At 37.2% G+C, this 22,162-nt stretch overlaps 1 protein-coding gene across 4 annotated transcripts in view; it reads right to left on the bottom strand.

The window, feature by feature from the left end:
• Nucleotides 1–22,162, bottom strand: part of LOC134670168 (CUGBP Elav-like family member 4) — a 797,956-nt gene that overhangs the window by 719,035 nt on the left and 56,759 nt on the right. For 3 of the 4 annotated variants that reach the window (XM_063527899.1, XM_063528142.1, XM_063528054.1), the window contains exons 1-2: nucleotides 19,074–19,527; nucleotides 16,199–16,258 (exon numbers count right to left, since the gene is read on the bottom strand). The exons of the other annotated variant lie outside the window; for it this stretch is intronic. In XM_063527899.1, coding sequence (XP_063383969.1) covers nucleotides 16,199–16,258; nucleotides 19,074–19,092 — 79 coding nt within the window. In that variant the 5' untranslated portion in view covers nucleotides 19,093–19,527. Of the gene's footprint in view, nucleotides 1–16,198; nucleotides 16,259–19,073; nucleotides 19,528–22,162 lie in introns of those variants that run through there. 4 annotated transcript variants of the gene reach the window in all.

Genomic DNA, 22,162 nt, shown 5'->3' with positions numbered 1-22,162 from the left:
CGCTCTGACGGGGCGTAACCGCGGCGTGAGAGACTGTATTTGTATGTGTAATGCATGCACACAGACGCGTGCGGTGCGCCCGTACTCGCGCTGGCGCGCACCTCACTGATTGCAATTTGCATTGCCACTTTTTGTTACTGCTACTACTAAGTAGGGTAATTCGCCAGTAACTGGCCACTTTTAATAACTGGCCGCCCTAAACTAAAAATGAATCCTATTCACCTATAAACAGAATTCATTTTAGTATAAGGTTTCAATAACTTCAATAACTGGCCACTTTATACTAAAATTAATTCTATTTATAGGTGAATATAATTCATTTTTGGTTTGGGGTGGCCACTGACGAATTACCCTATTGCGATTGAATTTTTTTACTTACCCGGCTTACGTTTACGGAACTCGATATCGAATAGGGTAATTCGCCAGTAACTGCCCGCCATAAACTAAAAATGAATTCTATTCACCTCTATACAGAATTCATTTTAGTAGGTATAAGGTTTCAATAACTGGCCACCTTATACTAAAATGAATTCTATTTATAGGTGAATAGAATTCATTTTTGGTTTGGCGTGGCCAGTTACTAATAGTGGCCTGTTACTGGCGAATTACCCTATTTATGTACTTAGTGGTTAATACTAGTATCAAGTATTTTTTTTTCAATAATGCTCAGAAACGAAGTATAGGCATGACAAATATAAATATTAACGTCTTTGTAAGGCAGAATTGGACATTCTATAGAGTAAGAGTAAGTGTATGAAACAACCAATTCAGCTAGGACTAGGGAATGCTATCTAGATCTCGCAATTTCGAGATCTCGCTAGATCTCGCACGTATTTTCGAAATTTAACCTAGTTGACAGGAAATCTCGATATATGCAATCTCGGTCGAGATCTCGATTAATATATTCGAGATCTCGAACAAGACTGAAAGTGAAATACTTTGTTTTAAGTAATATATGACCTTAGATTCATGTTGTTCAGGCAATGCTATTATGTGTCCGGCTTTAGCTCTATTATTGTTACGCAGTTTCTAAGTAAAGGTAAAATAGTGGTTTAACATCGATAGCATTTCATAGAAGTAAAGTAAAAATTAAAATTGATTTTATGTTAAATATTTAATTTGTTGTTGTTATTTTCAAAATATAACATGAGGTACCTTAAATAAGTAGTATGTCGGCGGCATATCGTAAAATCGTAATCCTTGGCGTATCATAAAACGCCACCATTTCCTGATCTAATATTAACCCAGGCATATCACGATCTTCCTTATGAAAGAGACGGCAGATCCATCTGAGCAATGCATTCTTTGATATTCCTAGCTTCATAGCGGGCGCATTGTAAAATAATTGATCGAGAAATCATATACATATTTTCAATGATTTTGTAAATGACTACAGTTATGACTACGGTTATTAGAAACCAATTATAGTATGTTTAATATTCTTTCTAATGGTATACATCACCAATTGATCAGTAAAATAGAACCCGAGAAATAATGATCAGTTGAGGTCAGTCGCCCGCCATTTACGTGACGGAACAAAATTCATCATCACTTTGTTATATGTATAATATCATACATCAATAAAACTTATGTTTTTGGAAAGCTAATGAAATTTTTCGTATATTTTATAATAACATTAATTGCGGTAAAGTTATAATTTATTGAGTTAGACGCATGTTTTGTCAGTACTTATGCCATCCATGCACGGTAAAACATCATATATTTTAAATATTTTGTAAATGACTACAGTCATGACTACGGTTATTATAAAACAATAATTGCACGTTTAATACTCTTTCAAACGACATCTCACACGAACCGATCGGTCCCATAGGACTAAAGACGTGAACAAATATCAATGCTGGTCGGCCGCCCACTTATTCCTTCCTTTTTTTCGACACGTCCCCTCCCCCCCGTCCATAAAATAAAAACCGGTTTATTCATATTCTGGAGACCACGAGGAACACGTCCATACCAGTTTTAGGTATTTAGAAGAGATGTCGACGAAAATCGTGAAGGAGACGACTTTTGTTTAATTTGCCTATAGACTATAGGAATATCAGAATATCACACCTTGAGGTTTGCGCAAAATGGCTGGTGTTCGCTAGGCAGATCATGAAATGTCGGCGTTTCATTATATTCCTAGGAATATCTCGATACGCCCGATTTTACGATGTCTATATCTATGGAATTCTTAGAGATTATTGATTAAAATAACACATTTTTAGTTACTTTGTCAAATTCGATCTCGTCGAGATATTAATCTCGATCCCGAAAATCTGACTGTCGAGATCTCGAAACACCCAATCTCGATTCGGATTTTTCGTGCGAGATCTCGAATCGCCAATCTTGGTGCGAGATTGCATTCCCTAGCTAGGACCTTAAATTGCTCGACAATTACGGAGCGTGACTGTACCTAAAAATTTTGTAAACCCATAACCATGCAATAAAATATTTTTGATTATGATTTCTAATTTGAAATATTAGAATCAAAAAGTTCAAAATAGATTGTACCTATGTAACTACAAAAATGTGTTCCCTCTCAACGCAAAACCCCTTGTGTCTTAGGAGGATCTAGATATTTTCACACAAGACGGTTTATCGATAACTTCTTACATCACTAGATTATCGACATTAAATGTCGACTATTGCCCATCACTTTTCTGGCTGTGTACGTATTTAGAAACTTGACTCCGCCCCTAAAATTAGTGCGATAGGGACAACTGCAGCTGAGGCGAAAAATCCTGCGTAAAAATGACAAAAATCGAGGTTTCGTACTCCTCTTTTTCCTCCTCCAAAACTTAACCAATCGTAACCAAATTTGGAAATCTAAATGATTATGAAATTATCTGTGTCGGACCGTTTTGCTTTTTTGGCTAATTGATATCAGTTTTGAATACCACGCCTCTCATTGCGGCATAGTCAATTAGGCCATTTTGGCCATTTTTGAAGGGCTCTAGCGCCTTAAAAAACAAAAATATCAAAAAAAGCAAAACGGTCCGACACAGATATTGACAATATTAATCTGTGTTGAAAAAATCGTTGCTCTAGCTTCAAAAACCACGGAGGAAAACGAGGACTACGTTGTATGGAGAAATGACCACTCCTGTTGGCTCTTAAGATTTATTTGTTTTTAGCATTGTGTAGCTTTAATCATTACAATATTATAAATATTTGTTCTTGATGTGACGAAATGTCTAAATTTCAATGAATAAACAATTCGATTTACGGAAATAGGCATCAAAACTTCCGATTCCTAAGTGCTTTGACTTAGGTACAAAAGGCTCTGGAAGGGATAAAGGAAAATTTCAATTATAGGTTGCCTCGCGGGGCAACGGACGTCAGGGTCTCGCCTGAATAACTCGGAATGGGAATTCATTTTATAATTCCGTTCGATAGAAAATGAAAGGAACTGATACATAAAAACTTTGAGAAAGAATTGATAGAAACCTTGTATTTTAAGTTTAACGGTGTTTTACAAGGAATCTTGTTCCTATTTCTCTTTGTAGAAAATTGATTAAAATAGTGCCAGAAGGTAAAATATTCCCATCTGTACATATTTTCTACTAAACATAGTTCAATAGATAGAATAATCTTTATTGGCATACCTTAGTAAAATATATAACTTATGAAAAACTAACTGAATACCTATAGAGGCAGACAACAGGCGGCAAATACACGGTGTAACATGAGTAAACCGAATAATTTTAATAGCGTATTCCTGATCATATTTAGAGACAAAAATGTCTTATAAACTTTTTGAAATTCGCCTAGTTTCAGAGATATTATTAATTAAAAAAAAACAAATTTTTATTGTTACATAGTGTAAATGGCCATTTTGATGGTGATGTTGCTGCTATGGGACGTAGTCTAAATATCCTTATTAATAGATGTCAAAAAGTGACAAGTAACACTTTGCAAAAAGTAGGTTCTACGAAAAAAAAAAAAGTAAAAATCAATTTTAAGTGACAAGTCTACCAATAACATTTACGTAGGTTGTTCCATAAGTCTTGCAAAAGTGTAACTTCTTATTAAGCTTTTTCAAAATAAAAACCATCACTGTTAATACACTTATGCATGCGTTCCAACCATGTATCAAACATGACCTTCCACCGCTCCTTTGTGACAGTGGCGCAGGGTTCATCCCATGCACTCACTAGCTCGTCATCAGTTGCAAACCGTCGTCCTTTTAATTGGCTCTTGATCAGCAGGAAGAGACCAAAATCGCACGGTGCAAGGTTGGGGTTATAAGACGGATGGTACAGCACAGTAAGCCCCGATTGCTCCAAAAACTCCCGAGTTCTAATCGCACGATGAGCAGGAGCGTTATGATGGTGGAGGTGCCAACTGCCCAGATGAGGGATCCAGAGAGAACATAACTTTTTAACTTGTAGGTCTTCGTGTAAAATTGAATTAAGTGTTGATGCACTAATGTGGAGAATGTCCTCAATCTGCCTGCACGTAATTCGCCTATTAATAGTTATCAGTTTTCTAACAGCGTCTATGTTTTCTTGGGTCCTGCTTGTAAAGGGTCGGCCCGGACTTTCGTCGTCGTCTAAATTATAGTTGCCTCTTTGAAATTTCTTGTACCACCTGAATACGGTAGAAAGGGAAGGGCACTCTTTACCAAAGGCACCGAACATTTCCCTCGTGGCACTCTTGGTAAAATAATCCACGTTTGAAATTATAATAGAAAATCACTCTGTACTCGCGGTTACCCTTTTCACAATTGTTTCGATCTATTTACCGACTATCACTGCTGGCAGGCTCAACAAACACATCATGTAAGAACTTGTAATTAGTGGCAGATAACCATACGCTCAGTCATACATGTCAAAGCTTGTTAGATTCCTTCCATTGCAAGACTTATGGAACAGCCTACGTATTATTTATGTGCAAATACATTCGCAAAATTGGAAAAAAAAAAACAAAAAAAAAATTAACCTATAGTCATATTACATTTTTTACTTTTTTTGACCTCAGACATGCGTGGTTAAAATTATTCGGTTTACTCATGTTACACCGTGTATATGTCGCAGTAAGATAGATAAAGCCGTTATATAGTTATAACCCTAGGGATATAATTATATGACGTAACATAGTTATATGCAAGCGTTTCATTACTATCTTACTAGGTATATAACTATAATACGGCTTTAGTTTAGTGATATAGTTATATTACTGGATTAAGTTTAGTGATATAGTTATATTACTGGATTAAGTTTAGTGAAATAATTGTAGGTAGGAGTGCAGCGGTGCGGCGGAGGTATAGTTATATCCCTAGGGATATAGTTATATGCCGTATAATACTTTTTAGCAATATTACGTAAAATTACAGGTCGATTCACGAAAGCTGGCGCGAGATTTCTACTGAGTGACAGCTATTTTCATCGAAATTCTGTGAAATCTCGCGCCAGCTTTCGTGAATCGATCGCAATGCCTCATAAACCCTTAAAAATAGCAGCATGAAAATATATATAATAGTTATCTTACTAGGAATATGATTATAATACGACATATAACTATATCCCTAGGGATATAACTAAACCTCCGCCTCACTGCCGCACTCCTAATACCTACAATTACTATCTTACTAGGAATATGATTATAATACGTAGTTACGTACTATACGGCATATAACTATATCCCTAGGGATATAACTATACCTCCGCCGCACCGCTGCACTCCTACTTACAATTATTTCACTAAACTTAATCCAGTAATATAACTATATCACTAAACTAAAGCCGTATTATAGTTATATACCTAGTAAGATAGTAATGAATCGCTTTCGTATAACTATGTTACGTCATATAATTATATCCCTAGGGTTATAACTATATAACGGCTATATCTATCTTACTGCGACATATATATATCCACCGCCAGCATCAGCAGCGTGAGCAACATGCTACATTTGTAGCGAAAACTGCCTACAAACAGTGAACCCGCCTAGCCTTCTTAAAAAAAACAATTATATTATTAATGATGGATTCTGATCTCAGGAAAAAATATATAATGTCAATAAAGAGATGGAGGTCAGTTCCGAACCTACATTTTGTAAAATATGATTCACATATTCACTGAAACTCATTTGTATCCCGCTTGTAAACAAACCAAACACATATCTCTAAAAATCGACCGTACTGTCCAGTAACGTGAACGTGTGTGTGTAGTAACGTGAACGTCAATCTTACTATCAGATTGGTTTCAATATATCTCCCGCAAACGCGCGCCGACAGACCCATAAATACAGCGAATGGGTCTCTATTGTAAAATAAATAAGACGGCCAATCCCGCCAGTTCTGACCACTGCTAAGTTATAGTGTGGTATCATCGAGTGTCTGACGACTATAAACTAGGAATGTCTGAAATGTACTTTGGATCTGAATGAGTCTAGGAAGGCGATTCGAACTTTATAATCTTGTTATTAACGCTTATGAGTCACGAGAACCTTGCCGCCGACATACAATCGAAGTTGTGCTATCTTTGAAAACGTAAGTCTATAATGCGGGAAGCTAGTCCGTAAACTCCGTTTATTATAAGAAATATAAAAAATGTAAACCGTGAGCTAAAATTAAAATGCATTATCAAACCAGCAAACCAAAAAAGGTGAAATTTTATCGAAGGTCCGAAAGATAGGCCACTGTAAAGGTCCTATTCATGTTGCGTCACTCGGGGGCGAATTTTATCTCTGTCCTTTGAATTGACCCATTTTTTAAGCCTTTTGTAACCCTTTCAGCGTTGTTATCAATGTTTTATATGTATATTGCGGCCTCTTGACCTTATTGTGCAGATGTGAAAGTAAATTGGATACTTTTTTATTGTTTGTTTATTATGTTTATATGTATTATCGGAATCGCTGATCTGCGCGAGCTGGGGGTTGAGAACTGGCGAGACACGGCACAGGACCGGGATCAGTGGGGAGCAGTCGTGTTGGAGGCCAAGACACACTTTGTGTCGCTGCGCCAGAGGAGTAAGTATTATCGGAATAGTACCGACGGAATCTAATATAGATAGTGACGGCCAAAATGGCCAAAAGGTGGAAATACGGATGTTTCGCGATATATTTTACCAATTTGGCCGACACTATAATATTTGATGCTAAGTGTACTTAGCGTGTAAAGATATTTCTGTCTCTTTGTGGTCTTACTAGGTGAGCAACTTTATGTATTTTAATAATGTAAGTCAATTATTCATATTGTCGTAATATCATGTACCTAATACCTAACAAACGAACATCGTACCGAATGTATAAATATCGAAGTATATAAACTTTCACAATAGTTCTCATAATATTGGTAGGATTAGCATAAATATACATACTCCATAGCTTAGTTACGAACGTACATTACACGTACCTACATTATTTTATCACACTCCAATTTCTGACGATGAAAAAGGAACTATAGAAAACCCGAAAGTAAATGTTATACAGGACAAACAGAACCGAGAAAAATCAACACTAGCCCGACAAATGATAGAGGTTACCCGATGAAAAATCAGCAAATTTGAACAGCGATTCGAAATTTGGTCCATTAAATGAGTCGCTAGAGGCCGAGGATAAAAGTGTGTGGAAACTGATGAATCGTGTAAAAATACGGGGCTAAATAAATGAGAAATAAATTCGATGTATGCTGCGTATGACAGAGATTTCCACTATTTTAACAATTCAAAGCTGTTAACATATAAAATAATTACTATGCCATTGAATAAAATAGACACGTCTCTGTGTTTATTGATTTCTGTGTAAATTTAAAAAACTCTGAATACCAATTGTACCACGAACTACTTTGGTGAATTCGAAAATATAAAAGTCAGATATTCATTCAATTTTTCCTGAAATACCTAGGTACCTGCACAGTTTATATCAGTCGTTTTAGTTTTATGCCAAGCCGCCGTCATATTTTAAATTACAGTGATTTAAGCAATAATATATAGGATTTAAGTAATTAATAACCAAAAACATTGGCAGGGCAATCTTATTTAATAATATTAAAGATGTATTTGATGTTTTTTTTTTGTATAACTACCTCCTTTATTATTATTATATACACTTTGTAAATTCGCAAAAAAATATAATCATTCACACTTTACCACTGCTACAATAAATCATTAAATAATCTCAAATCCCAGCTCAATAAATTCATTGATAATTTCAACATGAATACGCGACAAGAATTACCCCCACTTTTGACTGCAGTGGGGTGGCCGCCGATTTGACAAACGGCCAGAGTTCGCGCATTCATCATTACTGCCGATTGATAACACTTTATGCGAATTAAAAACTAAGTTTATAGCCGATTTATGAGGTACATTTTCATACACTTAGGGCCGGTTGCACCAAACTGTTCGTATCGTTAAAGAGCTCGCTAAATTTTTATGTATGGAAAGTTTCATAGTAAAGCGCCGGGGCGCGCCGGCTGACTTTGATCAGTCTGTCAAATGTGGTTGGTGCAACTGGCCCTTACTGAAGTCTAACTTAACAAAACTATAGCCATATTCTTATTTTAAAAATAGTATTGATTAATCTGATTCAGGTTCACCCGGGGTCAGGTTAGGATACCACATAGGATACCCTTAGGGCAACATTCCATTACATTTGTAGGGTAGTGCTGCTGTCGTTGGAAATGGACTGTCACCTTTAATGGGCCACTCAATGCAGCTGCAGCTGACATCCGTATGACACCTTTATATGGAGTTAACTATTTGATAATAATTTTGGCAACCGTCAAAAACCACAGCTAATATCAAAGCAAAAACCACATCTAGTTAAACAAGTGGATGCACGAGAGCAAACAACAAATAATGGTAAACTAATTTATTAAATGTATTATTCGTTGGGTTTATTTATCTTTTAGTTATTATTTGCATTTCGTATTCACTTTGATAGGGAATGATGATTTCATAATATTGAGGTGCGAATATTATCATTAATACATTATACACGTAATGTAATGAATACTCAATTACTTGTTGTTTAATACAATTATCCATTGATACTTGCATTTATAATAAATAATAGTCCAAAAAATCATTATTTTTTTTATGTTACAAACAATTTAACATTGCCATTTACAATATGCCGAAATATTGTTTCTGTTTTTTTATGTTATGGGAGACAAGCAAGCAGACCAATCCCATGATGGTAAGCAATTAGCGTCGCCCATGTTCACCTGTAACACCAGAGCGGTCGCAAGGCATTGCCGGCCTTTAAGATGGGAGTACGCTCTTAACTTGAAGATTTGAAGGTCGTATCATCCCGGAAACACCGCAGGCGACATTTCATTCCACAGTTTAGCTCTGCAAGGCAGGAGTTGTCTGGAGAAACGCAGTTGAGGACTGCTGCCAACCATCTAGAACTTCTCTATCTAAAACTAGAATTAGTACTGTAGCAGTCGTCATCTAAAGGATGACTCACGCTAGACCGGGCCGTGGCCGGGCCGGGGCGGGCCGGAGCGAGCCGACACAGGAGCTGACGAGCCCTGTCAGGAGCGCCACCGTGACCGCACCGTTCCGGGGCCGGGACGTCAGGGCCACCCGTTTATTACATTAACACTAGTGCTGTCCGAGCAATGTCCGAGCCTCTAGTGTTTGTAGAAACTCGAGTCCTGTGAGTCAGGAGGCTCCGGGACGTGACCGGGCCGGGCTCGCACCGTGCCACGCCCGGGCCCCGGTGATCACGTGATGCTCTCCATAGAAAACGAAGCTCCGGAAGCTCCGGCCCGGCCACGGCCCGCTCTAGCGTGAGTCATCCTTAATACCACCTTTAGGCATATTTCCTTTGTATATTTAATTCTCATAATACAAATCAAAACAGTCACCTCCACCCATCGAAAGCTTTTCGACGTCGTATATTTTAAAAGTAGCAATTTTCCAAGCTAGTTTAGGCATTTTGTAATAAATTGAAGGCATGTGATTGATGAGCAGCCGCGTGGACCATCAAATGAGATGCAGCCACAGACCACTTGCTCTTACGGAGCATACTTGCGGTCGCCGCGAATTGGCTCTTTCAGATTGAATATACAAAAATGAAGTTAGTAGATTTAGGATAAATATAATGCAATAATTTTTATTATGCTTTTTGTAAACTGGTACCTACTAAATACTGACATGAAACTCATACCTTTTGAGCTTTACTTAAGTTTTTTACCTATACTTACACGGATAATTATATAATAAAAAATATAATTGAAGAGTTAACTAAGAGCTCTCATACAACTAAATGATGTCAAATATAACTGAGTGGCTTGTAGCATTGTATTTTAAAAGCAAAAAGCGCTTGTGTGTCTTAAGGTGACAGTCCATTTCCAACGACAGAGAGCTGTACTACCGTTCATTTTACTATGGAAATTGACAATAACACCGACTCGTTCAGTACCAGTAGTGCAGCTGCGGTTAGAAATGGAATGTTACCATTATTGAAAAAAGCGCAGCGTCGCACGCTATCTGGCTCATTCCGTGACACAAAGCTGAGTGGGGACCAAATAGTGCAAATATAATTCTATTTCATTATTTTTATTTATTTTTAAATTTATGTAAATTGTACGAACAAATATATTTTGTTTTTTTTCTGTATGTTGATTGTAGCGTATGTATAATTATATACTTAATGCGGTGTCTACGAGGCGTAATTGAGAATGCAACGCTCTATACGAGCGTGTTGAAGCTTTTTCGTGTTTATTTTATAATACTCGCGTTCCTTGCCAGCTGTTGCGAGCTTTTATTGATGTGTACGGATTTTGCGATGGAAATTTTATGGAAGATTTTTAAAAGATTTGTAGTTATTAGCATCGATACTCATTTTAAATAGCTTTCGGTAAGTTGTCGTTACAATAGGTTAGTTTAACCTTTTTGTTAGTTAAACAGTGTGGGAGAGCTTACAAATCGTCTTATTATAATTTAAAATTATATTAATTTATTATATTAGTAGGTATACGTATGTTCAAATTGGCCTGTCCATTTTGTTTGCTGTAAGAATTCACTACCGATGATCAGATGCTCCTACATGTGCTACGGCGTAGCCCGTAGCAAAGTTCTTGTTTCGTTCGTAATAAAAACATTCGTAGACTTGTCCGACATAAATATCAACGATACCAACAGGCGTATTCAGATTTCAATAACAGGTTGTGAATTATTTATGGATCTGATCTCTCAGTGTCAAAAGTGACATTTTCGTTTGAAGAAACCGACACTCGTTGGGAAAGACCTACTTTCCACACTTGTATCATAAATAACCATTTCACTCAACTGTTCTTTATTCAGAATTGCAGTAAACAATGCGGTGCATAATTCTAGCTTAAGGCTAGTTTCTTCTATATTTCCGTAGCAGAATTCCATTAAAACACATATATACAAGACAAAGATGTCTGCACAAAAGAGAGAACTCTTTAAAAAACGTTTTAAAGACCGTGCTCGGATTTATCCATATAATTAAAAAAGCATGGAATTGAATACGATGCGCGCACATGCACACGTATACGTGTGTATGTATATGTGTATGTGTGTGTAACTCATTTCCTTAACGACGCGAGGCGACATCCCAGTAATAAGAGATTTTATGTTGCGGTTCTGTGATTCCGAGCCGTGTTTTTGAAAAGATGGTTTTTATAAAGTTTTTTTAGACGTTCATTAAAATTTTATCTTGAATGGGATAATGAAGGGGATGCTTAATGTATTTAGTTACAGTTTAGGTGTGTGAGGCGTACGTGGGATTATGGTTGAAAGTTAGCTCATTTATATAGATGTAGGTACTTTTATTTTGAAAGAGTTTTGTTTTTATATAATTTATCTACTCACGTAACATACCCTCAATGATGCGTTTAAAAGCCACAAATTACGGTCTGCATTAAGACAAACTGTTTTTTACAACACATTATTGTATAAATGCAGAACGTTAATAATACTGATTTAATAATGACATTCAAATTTCGTTAGGTAATTTCACATTCAAATGCCGCAATGGCAGTCGTACTCGTAACATGCGGTTTCTGGGTGCCTAGCCAAGATGATCGTTTGCGCCGTAGTTAACGAAGGGGTAATCTCTCTCTATCACTCTTCCATATTAGTGCAACAGAGACATTAGCGTTTCATTTGCTCCTGAGCGTAAGCGATTCGCATCTTGACTAAGCACTCTGAACACATCACGGAAAACTTATACTGGAATACGTGTTTAAATAAAGCAGTACATGTAACTGTACATAATTAGGCATTAAAATACTCTCTTTTAGCTCGTTTTATAAACCCATTCTCTTGTTTTAATGCTTTTCATAACGTAACAGTCACGTAAACTACTATTAATGTAGGGTCGCTTTGTATAATACTTTGCATGCGTGCAGTCTGTTTAGTCTAACGGCTCGATTCGGGAAATGAATAAGAGATGCACTAGATATGAAATAGTAAAGATATGTGACGTTCCACGGCAAAAGGTACCTTATGGCGGCTGGCGCCACGATTCGGGAAATTAATTAGAGATTTACTAGATATGAAATAGTAAAGTTAATAACTTTACTTTAAAGATATTATCTTTACTATATCGTATCTAGTTAATCTCTAATTCACTTTCCAAATCGCGCCGTATGAGCCTTGTTTATAAGTACCTGATTCCTGCCAGAGTCTAATGTCACTCTGATCCGATTTATTTATTAACGAAGCCTACTCGTCCGTCGAAGTTATTTTTAGCCCGCGGCCGTAATGACGACGGCTCATACTTTATTTACAGTACGGTACACCTGGAGCGACATGCGAACTTTTAAATCTGTTTGATTGACGACCTGTCTAGACGGTAGTCTCTGTCTGTGAAGCCGATAGTCCTGCATTTGAAACCTCATAAGAGCCTTTGTAAACTGTTAGATGTCATATATGTCACAAGTAGTGAAGGCCCCATTTAAACATGCGTCTTTAGCTTACGCGACTAATGTACTAGGGCCTTATTTGACATGTACATTTGTACAACTGTCGAATTTCGCGTCAACTTCAATTCAACAGTTGAAGTTCATCAAGTGCGGATAGTTCATTTGGTACAACCAATAATTTAACAAAAAACAACTTTGTTTTATCATTACTTTAAGGTTTATAATGGTTTGGTTTAGTTGTCACCTAACTGTGGATTGCTAATGTCCAAATTTGACAAGTAATTAATGATTCGATTCAGTAGAAGTTCAACATGCGACGTCAAAAGTGGCATGTCGAATAAGGCCCCTGGACCTCTAGAAATTGGGACGGGTACCGCCGTGGCAGATTAGCCTAGAGGTTTATGGCGTTAGCTGCGTAAAGGATGACTCACGCTAGATCGGGTCGAGGCCGGGCCAGAGCTTCTGGCGCTTCGTTTTCTATGGAATGCTCATGGCATGTCGGTCGCCTCGGCCCGGACCCGGCCCGATCTAGCGTGAGTCATCCTTAAGATGAAAACGACGGTTTGACTTTAACCATTGGAGGGCTTGGTCAGTATTTCTTAAACTTTCTCAAAACATAAAACTATTCACACCTAACTGGCTTTATTTGTCTAAATGAGCACAAATATTTTCTCCTAGCTTTGTATTATATATTTTATCAGCTACCACAAACCTTTCTGCACAGTTATTGGTTCTTACGTAGTTTTTGGTGTGAAGTTCGATTAGGTGCATAGGTACAATAGGCCAACAACCGGTAATGTTTCATATCAGACGGGACAGAGCGTACGAAAATATCTGACACGCCCGATATAGAGCTGTGTCAGTTGTTGGGTAGCTTTGCCGATGGAATTCTTGTCTAATATACTATTTATACCAAAAACTGCAGTGCTTCATACCATAATCACAATTTATTTTTTCTAGGTAGTCTGACCAGGCTAAGATTTCATACTAAAAGCTACGTCAAGTATGACACTCCTATGGGATATGTAGAATGACGAAGCTCTTATTGATAAATAATTTTGATGTGTAAAGTTACCTATTCTTCAAATAATATTTGTAGCTAAAAATAATTTTATAACATAATTAACATAAACAACGTTACAGCACTTTCTCGCGTGACAATAAATCATCACTTGGAAAGAAAAACTCGAATATGGAAAAGCGCAGCAAGGCATTCACGCTATAAATATGTATATTTTTTCTTAATGCAAATATAATTATGATATTTATATGTCGGAGAACGGCTGAAATGTGCCATCTGTCGCCTTCAAGAGGCGTCTTATCATGCAAACCTTGACAAATAGAGCAAACTAGGGTGTTACGTACACCGAGTGGCGTTCGACGCAGTTCCGCTAAGACGTCATAGAGCGCGCTGTTAAAAACAATTGAAGCCCAGAACAATTGAAGTTATGCTGTCAATCAATCTTCAGAAGAAGCACGATGAGAACGAACGGGGAAAGATGACGTCTGTGGCGGCTCCTGGGTCAAATCCACTGGTTTGCTTAAGATAAGAAACGTATCGCGTGCTGTGATTTGTAATGAGTCTTGTGCAGTAAAGATTGTGAGTTGAACAACGTATTTCATTGAAGGCCCTCGTCATCCACGATTGAAGGTTCTGATGTGCTGCAGATAGTATGATACGCCCACAATTCCCGACTTCAGAAGTGGGATTTGTGGGCGTATAGTTTATTTGAGAATAGTTTATTTGAGAGGTTCATCACATGAGTTGGCGGTCGCAACCGGATCCTGAGTTGTTCAGAGGGCGTTTGAGGGCTGGGTGCTGGAGGGCACAGTCCTATTCGTAACTGCAATTGCGGGGTTTCGGCCAGGCGATGAGGTTAGCTGTGTGTTGGAACCAATATGTTGTAAAGTCAAGTTGTTGGTACTGTTATTGAGAAGGTGGCGCTGAACTTGTTCATTCACGACAATGATCTATGTGCGTGTTATTGAAAGAGTTGCCTGTCAGTATTCAAAAGTTATGGGAAAACTTACTTTGGTCAGGTAGGCCGAGCAATTGAGCTTAGATACCTCAGATTGTTGTATTCTGTCCGCAGATGTATGCAGTGATGCATACAATGTCAGGATGCCGTGGTGGTGCAGATGAACTGCGCTCTACAGTCTCTTTTGAAAGAAGAAGAAATCTGATCTTCGCTCTAGTCTACCAGTGAGAGTCATAAAGGAGGATAATGTACGGAGGGACCCGTACAATGTCAGGTGGGCCGTGTCGGAGAACGGCTGAAATGTGCCATCTGTCGCCTTCAAGAGGCGTCTAAGAGTGACATTCCATTTCCAACTGCAGCTGCAATACTGTTCATTTTACTATGGAAACGCGTCGCTGTCATTGTCAATTTCCATAGAAAATGAACAGTATTGCAGCTGCAGTTGGAAATGGAATGTCACCTTTATCATGCAAACCTTGACAAATAGAGCAAACTAGGGTGTTACGTACACCGAGTGGCGTTCGACGCAGTTCCGCTAAGACGTCATAGAGCGCGCTGTTAAAAACAATTGAAGCCCAGAACAATTGAAGTTATGCTGTCAATCAATCTTCAGAAGAAGCACGATGAGAACGAACGGGGAAAGATGACGTCTGTGGCGGCTCCTGGGTCAAATCCACTGGTTTGCTTAAGATAAGAAACGTATCGCGTGCTGTGATTTGTAATGAGTCTTGTGCAGTAAAGATTGTGAGTTGAACAACGTATTTCATTGAAGGCCCTCGTCATCCACGATTGAAGGTTCTGATGTGCTGCAGATAGTATGATACGCCCACAATTCCCGACTATATATTTTCATTCGGGTCATTCGAAAAGTTGATGTCGATGTCATACGTTTATTTCATCATAATCAACATACAATTACAGATTATATAGTCATCCACGAAGATTTTAATAAAGATGCGCCCCAAAATATAGTAACCGTTTGGAATGTTTGGACATCCCTCGCTTTGCTTGAACTTGAATAATCTTTCAAACGTACACCTTGTAAAACGATAATCACCAAGTAGTAGGACGTATGTAAGTAGAGAAAATAATAAAATAGTTATCCTTTTGCCAATACTCCAGTGTTTATAGTATATATCACGGATATTGTGTTGGCTACGGCACATGCCTCCGAATTATCCAGAATAACACGTGTAATAAACAGAAAAAAATACGTTTAAGCGATAAACATTCGGCTAACCCTTATAACCACTAAAGTATGTAGTTACCTACTTAGGTACGCAAAATAATAACCTTATCTAACTCGCCAAAGTTCGTTCATTCATACAACTACGTATATGTATATGATACCGTCAGATAACATACCTGATACAGGGGATTTGTACAGACTGACGAGTGGCTCCGACATCAGGGGGCCGCTGAGCTCTGCGAATGAATATCACCCTTATTCGCGAATTAAATGTATTCAAATAAGCCGTTTTTACGATGGAGGTGCTAGTGAAAAGGTGCTGTAAAAATATTTGTAATATTTGTTTTGGGTATATTTTTATATGGCATTAGTTATGCGGTTTTAAACATAACACAGAAATATAATATGATGCAGTGAAAATTTATTTTATGTCATTATAATTTTAAATAATATTTTTATGGTTAAATTTTTGAGCTCCAAATGTAACAAAATCTGTTGCAAAGATAACATCGCTTAGTCCAGTCAGTATTTATTGTAGTAGGTACGCAGCCTGCCGTATACATATCGCATCATCGAGACCCAATCAGCGTCGATATCACGACGTCTACTGCCTCTGTGATTGGTCAAATATATTGCTACGGACGATACGAACCCTAATCAAGCCAATCGCTACACACCTCATAATTCGATGCACGCATACATGCAATTTTCTTAATTTTCAACTTTCTTCTTTTTTCTGTACTAAATTTGCTAGTTTTATATGAAGGTTATTTAAACCAAAAGGTGTATTCTACCTATATTATGGCTGCTGAACCCGTTCCAAGAAACTACTAATCGAACTTAATCCACATAGGTACATAAGTGTAATTACTTGTCCAATAATCTATCAATACGTAGGACACTTGTGTTAACTAACTTGCTTGATTAATTAACAACATCAATTATCGGATTACTCTACCTATAGGTCATTGCACTAATGATCTCTCGTATGATTGAGTCTGCTCGTAGATCCAAGTTAAAAAGATTACCTTGAGAAAATTACATTGGATTGTTATCCTATCAAATATAATTTTATCTACATAATCCTACCTATCCTCAAAAGTAAACAATGCAAAAGCATTGTAAAAACATCTATAATTTAAAGTACATACATACAATATGTACACTTTAATATTAATAACTACGTACAATATATCGGATCAAAACAAAACAAAAATTATAACTTGGATACATTTAAATGAAAAATTATAGTAAAAAAGAAAGAGTATTTTGTTATATCTGAGTATTTTGTTATATCAAAAAGTGTATTGAAAGAATACTTTTGACTTCGTACAACTATTTGAATCTAAAATACTTGAGAAGCCTGATACTGCAGACCCCAAACTAAAGATTTCTAACTTTTGTTATAAACGCACATGCACACTGTGCGATAAATAGCAAAAAACGATCAAAATGAAATATTTTCCAAGTTTCTTGGCAGTCTCCGGCAGACGTACTCGACAACTATTAGCGGAGTCACTTGCGAGAAATAATCGCGTAAAGAGTTGCCGAAATATCGCTGTACATTTTTGTATTGGCATTGCGCCTAGCCGGCACTGAGATTTGTTATTACTGCACTGGGAAGAATTTTATATATACTCAAACTCTGGGAAAGATTAAGTGCTACGTGAACTATTTACTAGTTAATAACCGAGCATTTTTCAATACTTGAATCATATCCAATTTTATACAATATTATTTATATTTTACACTCTAAACTTTTTGTAGAAATCTAGATTGGTATACATTATCCGACGGGAGCGCACTATGCAGGATTTAAAAATTACACCTTAAAATCGTTTATAAATCCTCAGCCTCTCAAATTCCCCACAGAAACATTTAACTCTTAATATTACGCAATTATTTCCCACAATATTTTAATCAAATAACGTGGCTACGCTAAATTTCTCTTCATTTTAGTGTCCGGGTTTATTTCCATATCACATTGTTGTATAATTTTCATATTTTGTATTTCACACGTTGCATACAGAAGTATATATAATAGCCTTGAAAAATAAACGGACATGTTAATTAAAATAGCCGCATTTTTCCGTGTTTTAGTAACATAAAACGCAAACGGCAAGATAAACGCCTAAAGGAATCTCCGCCAGTCAGCGCCTGTCGGACAGAAACAATTCCAAGGTATTTTTCAATTGAAATAGCTTTTTACTTGGTACTTTCTTGTTTCTCGAATAATTCACGTGGTTAGGTTCCTATGTTATTAAAAAATTGCTTTTAACATTTTAAGCACCAACATTTTGACATTTTTAAATGGAGCAGACAGGAATTTTCATTGTAGCAAAGCAACAGGAATTAATGTTATTTTATTTTATGCACATTTAATGTAAAATATTATAAAGAAATACTGGGAACATTTCTATACAGAAGCACTTTTTAACATAATTCAGACGACTTTAATTTACTTCAAAAATGTTTTCTTGACACAATATTGTATTTGATAACTTCATAATTATGAAAGTTATATTATTGTACTTTATTTTTCTTGTTTTAGAATGATCTTCCTCGGCCATTTTTATTTTACTTACGTCAATTAAGGCTCAACAAAAAAAGTTAAATAAACGATGAAAGTTTAGTTTGACGACAGTTTTAACCTAGTGACCTTGCCTACTGCGGGTTCTGAGTTCAAATTCTGCGTATAATAATATCATATTAACGTTATATATGAATTGTATGTAACTTTTTTGCGCGTAAACAAGTTTACACAAAAAGACAAAACAAAGTACCTAATAGATGTACGTATACTTATGAGCAATTTTCTTGTTTGCATTGTTACGTTACCTAAATATATCGTCAATTTCCTAAAACACAAGCTTATTGAACTTTAGATGGGACTTAGTCAATTTATGTAAAAAATGTCCTCTGATGTTAATTTTTTTTATACGTAATGCTTTAATTTTTATTTATGCTATTTTTGCTGAATTATTTTTGGACTTTTTGTCAATTTTCCAACACTAACACCTCCACCGTGCAAGCGAAAGTAGTCATTCTCACCTCTACAAATGAGCGACATTTAGACACTGCCACTTAACCTTAAATACTGGATACGTATTCTTCACTTACACCTAGTTATACTAGCGCAACTATACACATTAAGCTGTATTTAGAATTTCGCAATAATTAACTATATATCACTAATTACAGGCGAGAAGGCGATAAGAAAAACTTTGTACTGCAAGCGCTATCACTTTATGGCACTAAAAAGACACTTTTAAATGTTCACTTTAAATTATAGACATCAAAATTGGAACAAAACACACCGATTATGTTATTTTCGTCATAAAGTGTATGTCATAGTCGTTATTTGTTTACGTGTGTCGCGGGGCGACGCGCGCGACTGGTCGCCGGTTGGCAGAGGACTGAGGTGACGTGACAACAGAGTACAGCCTCGCGGCGGCGCCTGCGCGCTACTCGCGGCAGAGGCACGTGGATACGTGACAACATAGCCGGCGAAGCCTGAACAACTCTTCAGTATCTACAGCCAATGAGTTTATGAGGTAGGTTATCCTTAAGATGACTTCACGTGACCACATCTTCATATAATAAACATACTGCCGTATTCGAACTTCAAGATATTCACAAGAGACGACACGTAATAGATCCATTCTAGATACGTTATAGTTTAGATATCAACTAGTTCTCTTTTGCAGCGCAATTCGGGCAACCAATGTCACTTTTACGTTAGATAGAGTAAGATATCTATTAGATGTGAATTAGATCTCTAAGTGATGTCCTGTGGAAATCGTTCAAGAGTATCTCCAGAATCGCGCAAATGTCAAATTTGACAGGTTAGATCTTAAACATATCGTTATCGTATCTTGGTGATGTCTAAAAGATGTCTAATCGATGTCTATTTCAAAATCCGAATCGGGCCCGTAATCCCCATTTTGCTTTCTGGATATTCATATTTCAAAAATAATTTTACCCCGTTTCATACTTAATGAAACACAACTTTGCCCCTTCTATTATATGTTTCGATTAATAATTTGTGTGAAATCACTCCTAAATAAGTAATTCTTATAATACCTAATTAAACAATAGAAAACAGTCTAATAAAGGGGCATAGCTACTCGTATGGTTAATACACAATAAATTCTTTAAAAATATTTAACGTTAGGTATGGCAAAAGCCAGAGAGGAAAATGAGGACTACGTTTGTATGGAGACACGGTCGTCCACTATCCTCTTACAGTCACCTGCAATAATATGTTACGCAACGAAAGCCGCAAAAATATCTGACATGGTCTTATTTGTACAGCCATAAGAGCGTGTCCCATATTTTTGCGGCCTTCGAAGAGTAACATATTATTGCAGGTGACTGTACATCATAAATCATTCTAAAAGAAAAACAAATCAACATCAACCGAAGTTTATTCTAAAGGATATTTTTAGTCAGCTTGCGTGATGATTGGCCGCTTCAATGGCGGAGTGACGTAATTACAATGACGCAACGTCGCCGTTCAAATCTGCGACGCAAACATTGTGAATACGTAGCAATTGTGTTTTGTGAACATTGTGAAATACGTAACGCTTGTGTTTTGTGAATACGTAACACATGTGCTTTGTGAGTGGGTATCAAACCCAATATAGCTCTAATTGCGAAATGATCCCGACGGAGTTTGTAGCTTTGGATGCAAATTATAACAAGTTGTAGCACATAAAACAAATCAGATTAAGCGTATTAAAAAACTCGACTGATTTGTAAGCAATTTTAATACATAGAGAGCTAGTAACGACATGTCGTTTCGCTTTTACGAAACATTTTTGCTACATAGCGGGAAGTTCGCGGAATCGGCTACGACGTAGCGCTACGATTAGATTAGACGCAAATGAATACTACAGAACCTCGGTAGCACGAATTCCAAGGAAAACGCCAAAAAAATCGTGTTAACGAGTTTTCGTCTAATAAAGGGTACCGACTTATAGAAATCCTTTTTTTGTTCTCTAGAAGGTTTAGAGTTACAGAGGTATTTACTTTATCTTAATGAGGTTTCATATAACTATATATATAACTAAGCCGCCTGCTGCGTCCAAGCCTAAGCAGCGGCCGAATAAAGGGGTGCAGAGCCTTCGTGGACCTGTTCACAAGGATCGGTCACAGCTGACTGTAAAAGAGTCGGAATGCGACAGAGATGGCTTCAAAAAGGTGGAGAGGAGACAGAACTCAGCTCGTCCGAATCAGTGCGGTACCGCACCGACTGGGTCCAACCATTTTCTGCGTCCTGCAACACCGACGACGCTGCTGTATGTGTCCCGATTATACTACCTTACGAAGGTCGAGGAGATCGTAAAGTATGTACGAGCCAAGTCCGGATTTATTCTGAGGATCGTGAAGTTGGAATCTCGACACATTGTGAATTTTAATTCTTTTGAGCTGAGCGTTCCGACTGAACATCTAGCGACCTTCACAAAGGAGGAGTTTAGGCCGAAGGGTGTCAAGTTCCGGCGGTTCCGCGGCCGGCTCCCTGACACTGCGGGGTTGCGAACTGCATCGCAGCCATAATTGTGTTTTTAGTTTTAAGATATATTTTGTAATAATATGTATGCTAGTTTTAAGGTATTTATCTATGGGCCAATAGTTGCCTGAAAATAAATGTTTTCATTTCATTCATTCATTCATATTTCGAGCTGTAGATGATGGGTGCTCCCGTTCTAAATAGTTTACATAATAAGTAACTTGCACGGCTGTCCGACTCACGTTTTTGCTGTGAAGTGTTTTATACTTGTATGTAAGTGAGGTTAGGACCTTAAGACACATCTTGTTTAATGGTGGCGGCTCGAGCTCGTTACGGACCCGGCACGTTGTGACGTAAATCATGTCTTTTACGTCCCGTCCCTTGGCGATGGTTGTAAAGGTGAATCTTTGAATCTTCACACAAAAATGACACTTAAACGATCGGGTACGCTCGGCTATCGGGATGCGTGGAGCATGTTAGTGATAAACGGCCTGATTCCAACTTTAAGATACGTCTATATATACGATATGGATTAGATATGTCAGTATCAAAAGTGACGTTTCTTCAAACGAAAACGGAAATTTTGATACTATATCGTATCTAGACGTAATATGGCTATATAACTCGT

The sequence above is a fragment of the Cydia fagiglandana genome, chromosome 1 (genome assembly GCF_963556715.1).
Source record: "Cydia fagiglandana chromosome 1, ilCydFagi1.1, whole genome shotgun sequence".
Classification (NCBI taxonomy): Eukaryota; Metazoa; Arthropoda; class Insecta; order Lepidoptera; family Tortricidae; genus Cydia; species Cydia fagiglandana.
Note: the sequence above shows the minus strand (reverse complement) of the source record. Positions and strands in the feature narration are given on the sequence as shown.